Source organism: Oncorhynchus masou, chromosome 21 (genome assembly GCF_036934945.1).
Source record: "Oncorhynchus masou masou isolate Uvic2021 chromosome 21, UVic_Omas_1.1, whole genome shotgun sequence".
Classification (NCBI taxonomy): Eukaryota; Metazoa; Chordata; class Actinopteri; order Salmoniformes; family Salmonidae; genus Oncorhynchus; species Oncorhynchus masou.
This window is the reverse complement of record NC_088232.1, coordinates 53,474,898-53,480,748: the sequence shown is the minus strand read 5'-3', so window position 1 is coordinate 53,480,748 and position 5,851 is coordinate 53,474,898. Positions and strand designations below refer to the sequence as shown.

The following is a 5,851-nucleotide window of genomic DNA, read 5'->3' as shown; positions in this document are numbered from 1 at the left end:
TAAACAAGTCTATATACGATGTGAGCAAATGAGGTGAGATAAGGGAGGTAAAGGCAAAAAAAAGGCCATGGTGGCAAAGTAAATACAATATAGCAAGTAAAACACTGGAATGGTAGATTTGCAATGGAAGAATGTGCAAAGTAGAAATAAAAATAATGGGGTGCAAAGGAGCAAAATAAATAAATAAATTAAATACAGTAGGGAAAGAGGTAGTTGTTTGGGCTAAAATATAGGTGGGCTATGTACAGGTGCAGTAGTCTGTGAGCTGTTCTGACAGTTGGTGCTTAAAGCTAGTGAGGGAGATAAGTGTTTCCAGTTTCAGTGCTTTTTGTAGTTCCTTCCAGTCATTGGCAGCAGAGAACTGGAAGGAGAGGCGGCAATGAAAGAATTGGTTTTGGGGGTGACGAGAGAGATATACCTGCTGGAGCGTGTGCTACAGGTGGGAGATGCTATGGTGACCAGCGAGCTGAATCAAAAGTCATAGGCCTAATCATAAATCAAATATGAAATATAGAACCAAAATATAATCTACATATAAATGTAGTAGAGTTGAAAAGGTTATTCCATCAAACTTCAAATGAATAGAATAGTACACAAGGCAGAACACAACAACCCGTTTGGGGGTCAGTTCCCCAAGCCCGCGAACAGGAATATTCCAAGTTCAGACAGCAGGGGGGGAGTCAGATCGCTATGATCGCCAGGAAATTTACTTTTGGTGTCTATTTTCAATTGTTGCGCTACTGTTGATGTTATGTAGGCAGCTACAGTAGCTGAAAGATGTTAACATCTTGAGGTTTTGTTTCATTAAATGTATTTTATTTCATCTGGGTGCTTGCATCACCTACTAACACCCTGGTACAACCCGTAGCTCCCGTTCTCCTCAGTCTGAGAAAACACTGAGAGAAAGGTATGTGTTGCAGATTACTCCTTTGTAGAAGTCCATAACGTGATATAAATAAAACATCCCGATGTTAATGCTGTATATATTGTGATAAGGGAGTGTGAGACTATTGAAACATGTAACTTTCAGTGTTTTATTGTTATTAATATAGTTTACAGAGTGCTAAAAGTGCTGCTGTTGCCAGCTAGCATGCCTTTCTGTGCTGCAGACGGTTAGCTGAGCTGCCCACTGGTGCTGGCGTTGCATTATGGGAGATGTAGTTTTGTCCTCTACGGTCTGAATGGGATAGAGGCGAACTTGTTTGTGTTGCAGTGTTTTTGTACATGAGCTGTTGTATTTTGGGACTGTCAACACTGAAAGCACCTCACAATGTATTGGGGATGTGAGACAGGATATGGGTTTTACCTTTCTTCATGCTCCTGTGTAGAACAACTTGTCAGATGGTGCATTGGAGACTGATGTGTTCCTGTCCTGTCTTTTCACAATACTATTGCAGATCAACATAAGCCAGCAGCATACCACCCTGCATACCACCGCTGGCTTGCTTCTGAAGCGAAGCAGGGTTGGTCCTGGTCAGTCCCTGGAAGGAGACCAAATGCTGCTGGAATTGGTGTTGGAGGGCCAGTAGGAGGCACTCTTTCATCTGGTCTAAAAAATATCCCAATACCCCAGGGCAGTGATTGGGGACACTACCCTGTATAGGGTGTTGTCTTTTGGCTGGGATGTTAAATGGGTGTCCTGACTCTCTGAGGTCATTAAAGATCCCATGACACTGATCGTAAGAGTAAAGGTGTTTACCCTTAAGGTCCTGGCTCAATTCCCAATCTGGCCCTCAAACCATCTCAGTCACCTAATAATCCCCAGTTTACAATTGGCTCATTCATCCCCCTCCTCTCCCCTGTAACTATTCCCCAGGTCATTGCTGAAAATGAGAACGTGTTCTCAGTCAACTTACCTGGTAAAATAACGGATAAATAAATATAAATAAAAAATGTATTCATTAAAATAATATGGGGTGGAAGCTATTGACGTTTTAAGAAAGTATTTTTAATATAAAGTCAATTTAAGTTGGTAGAATATCACCAAAGTCAAAAAAATACAAAAATACAATAGTTATTGCTATTGATTGGAGGCATGAGGTCCCTGAACCAATAACAGTTGGTTGTATTCATGAAATAAATATGGGGTGGAAGATGTTGATGTTTTTATCGTAAAGTGATTTATTTTACCTTTTGTAGATTTTACAGAAGTAAAAAATATGTAACTAATTGCATTCGAGAGAAAAGTCTCTTTACAGTGTCAAATTTGTTTGAGATCTCTGTCATGTAGTTGAGAAGGTATTGACCTTTTTCAATTACAGGCAATTGTATGCGATGCAGTTTTAAGACGGTCCCTTAACCCTCTGACCAGAGGATGGCACATTTTGTAGCTGCATTTCACCTCAAAAGGGAATATGACACCGAATGGTAAAAACAAGGGTTGTAACTTATTCACTATCATCAGACGAGTTAGAATATTACATTGATATATATATATATATATATATATATATATATTATAAGAGGAATTGAAGAGCAAAGTATGAATCTTTAATATAAAGCAAACTTCACCGCTGTAAAACAATGTATGATTGAATCATTCAATTTTGATTCACCAATAAAAACGGTGAGCTAATCTTTTAATAATAATGTATCAACCCTGTTACCTATAGAGAGACAATCTAGAAATGTTTAAACTATTTACATGTGTTTGGTAAGCTTGCATTCCATTCCCACTGTCACATGGGGATCTATGTTTGATTCTAGATGAAATAGTCAACTCTGTTATATTCAACTCTGTCACTTTATTTGGCACTTAACAGGCACTTGCTATAGTATGTATTTGTTACTCTTGAGATGGGAAACATGTTTTATATTAAGTTGAACATGTGCTCTTTATGACAGAATGTTAGAATTAGGTGAAATAAAGTTACACACCCCAAAAAGGTACTCAATTGGTGGAATGACCCAAGTACTGAACTGGAGGTGTGAGAGCTAACGATGTGTCTACTGTTGCTCTCTCCTCAGATTCTTAGAGAAGCTATTTCAATCTGATATTTCTCCTATGGTCTAACATAGATGTGTATAGAGGACTCCTCTCGAATATAACATGTCACACATTGTATCAAACTGATGGAATGTTAGGTGTCTCATTGAAAGTCTAACATCTACCATGACTACTGGATGTTTCAATTCTAATAAATAACAAAACAATCCACACCGTAACAACAATATTGCTTTAAAAAAATGTTTTTATTAAAGAGTAAAACTTTGCAAACAAAAATGACATCATCAAACATCACTGGCCTGAGCAGCTCTGCCCGGGGATGGAGCCAGCAACTTAGCTGCTACCGGTCCGGTCCAGGCTACCTGCAGACCTCCTCCCAGACCTCCTTTTCAGCACCTCCCCTTAGTTAACAGGAGAGGTGGTGGAAATGATCAGAGTTGCATTCAACTTGAATAAAGATGAGAAACTCTGGTCTGTGGAGCCACTGGTCAGAGGGGAGGACTTCTGTTTAAACCATTTCCATTTGGGGATATTTTCTAGGACTGTAGAGGTGGTGATCAGAGATGAATTTAACTTGGATAAAGCTGGGAGTCTCTGTTCTGGGGAGGAGGGTCACTGACCTTAGATGGTTTGTTGCCTGATAAAGAGGATACTTGCTGGCTTGAGGAGACTATAATGTTTTGAGGAGGAAATGTGGCTTGATGACTTAAAGAGGAGGAGGAATTATTGGGCGACACTTTTAATTACCAACGTAACCTCAGTGGAACTGTGGCTTCATTGAGTTCCAGCTCTAGGCAGACAGCACATCAGGAAGGCTGTAAGACATCACAGAGACAGGTAAGTATCTATATATTTACATGTGTGTTGCATGTACACTAAACTCTCACATTTGGATAATGTCACTTTTTAAAGTGATGACATGTATATTAACAGTGTAAAACATGAATAGATGTTTAAACATTCTTTACCCCATCCTAATTTTCTTCCAGATGCTTGGCATTTTCTTGTTCTTGGAGGTTGGCTCTGATGTTTCAACCTCTTCTGGAGCTTCTCGCTGCTGGCTGTCTGGCGCCTCCTGTTGGTTCTCTGGCCCCTCCTGCTGGTTCTCTGAACTCCCATCCTGGTTCTCTGCCCATGCCTGTTGCCTCCTTGGCCCCTCCTGCTGGCCATCTCCAGATGCAACAGGCTCTTGGCTTACTTGTTGGCCTGTCGCCCACCCCGGCAACTCCTGACCTTGGTTGTAGTCGTGGCTGTGTTGGGTGGTTGGACACCGGGTGATGTACTGGGTGCTGAACTTCTGGATTTGCTCATCAGCCTCCAGATTAATCTGCTCCAGGTACTTTTCCTTCATCTTCTCCCTCTCCTCCTTCAGTTGTTGATGAGTGTGTTTTTTAAGCAGCGACTGCACTCTCCACTGCTTATTGAAGTCCTCCAACTTCTTCCTTCTCTCCTCAGCCTCCAGCAGCTCCTTCCTCTTCTCCCTCTCTCTCTCTGCCCGGGTCATGGTTAGCCTTATGGGTCCAGGGATGACTGGAAGGGGAGAAGAAGTAGAGTTCTCATTCAACTTTGTGTATCTGGTGTCAACTTAAATGTAATGGACACAGGGAATGAGGAATAGAAAACCCAGTTGGATCCAATGATTCTTTACTCTTCTCATTTGAGCATGGCATGGAATTTGTTAATAAATTAAAATAATTCCCATCCCGAATTCACCTGACCCAAAGTTTAATATGAGTCCCAAATGGCACCTATTCTTTGTAAAGTGCCAGGGCCAGCCCTAGGCATATGCGATTGCTTAGGGCCCCATGGCAACTAGGGGCCCCCTGACCCCCAAAAACCTTTTTGGTCAAATTACCCAGGGGCCTTGAACTACAGTGAGCCCCCATTAATTTTGTTAGTCAATTTCATTCAGATATTATCTTAACATGCCATAAGTCATGGCAAAATGTGTAGAATTGCAGCAAACTTTAAAAAATGCAATATGTTCTCGACGTCCCGTTGCAAAGTGTAGATTGGGAGGAAATGTAGTCAAAAACCTGAACAAAATGTTTCTTAGGGCCTCAAAAGGCTATGATGCACTACTTTAGACCAGGGTCATTGAGATCCAGTTGAGTTTTCCATTCTAAATTCCCTGTGTACAGTACATTTAAGTTGATACCAGATCAGCTTGACCATTTTGGACAGTAGTTTTATATTGAAACAATGATGCAACATGATGACTGGTGTGGAACGTATGTGTGTAGAGGAGACTACAGAGGATGATGTCATAAGCAGAGGGAAAACAGGTCTTACCTATGTGGACGATCTTATCGCCCTCCTCAGCTTCTCTCTGACAGGTTCTCTCTATCTTTCTGAGGTTCCTCTTCTCCCACTTCTTGTTTATCCAGCCCACGGCTCTCCTTCGGATACTTTTATCAGGTGGGAGAATGTCCTCCTTGTCATCTTCCTTCTCCTCCTCCTCTTCAGTGCCCTCTAAGTCACCCCTCTTGTTCTCAAGCATCTCCCTTCTTTCCTCTTCTGACATCTCCTCTTTTTTCTTTACCTCTAAAATCTTCTCTCTCTCTCTGATTAAAGATAAATGGCCTTCAATGGCTCTCTTTCTCTGCTCCTCTCTCTCTTCCTCTCTCTGCCTCTCCTCCTCTCTAATTCTGAACATTTCTTTCTGTCTAGCAATTTCAATCTCTCGTTTTTTATCCTGCTCCTCTTGTTGTCTTGCCCTCTCCTGTTTTCTTTCCATCTCCAGTCGTCTTTCCTCCTTCTCCCTCCTGATTTGTTGTCCTCTTTCTATGTGTTCTCGTTCCCCCTTCAACACTTCTAACCTCCTCTCTTTACGCCTATTGAAGACTTCCCGTGCTTTTGCTTTAACATTAACTACTACATGTTTCTTCATGCTTACTTCCTTTC

At 41.3% G+C, this 5,851-nt stretch overlaps 1 protein-coding gene across 1 annotated transcript; it reads right to left on the bottom strand.

Annotated features, from left to right (window-relative positions):
- Window positions 1–3,911: 3,911 nt before the first annotated feature.
- LOC135507536 (glutamic acid-rich protein-like) lies at window positions 3,912–5,447 on the bottom strand. The gene is made up of 2 exons (XM_064927045.1): window positions 5,240–5,447; window positions 3,912–4,477 (listed from the first exon to the last, which is right to left on the bottom strand). The coding sequence occupies exons 1-2, from the start codon at window positions 5,445–5,447 to the stop codon at window positions 3,912–3,914; spliced, it is 774 nt and encodes a 257-aa protein (XP_064783117.1).
- Window positions 5,448–5,851: the final 404 nt, after the last annotated feature.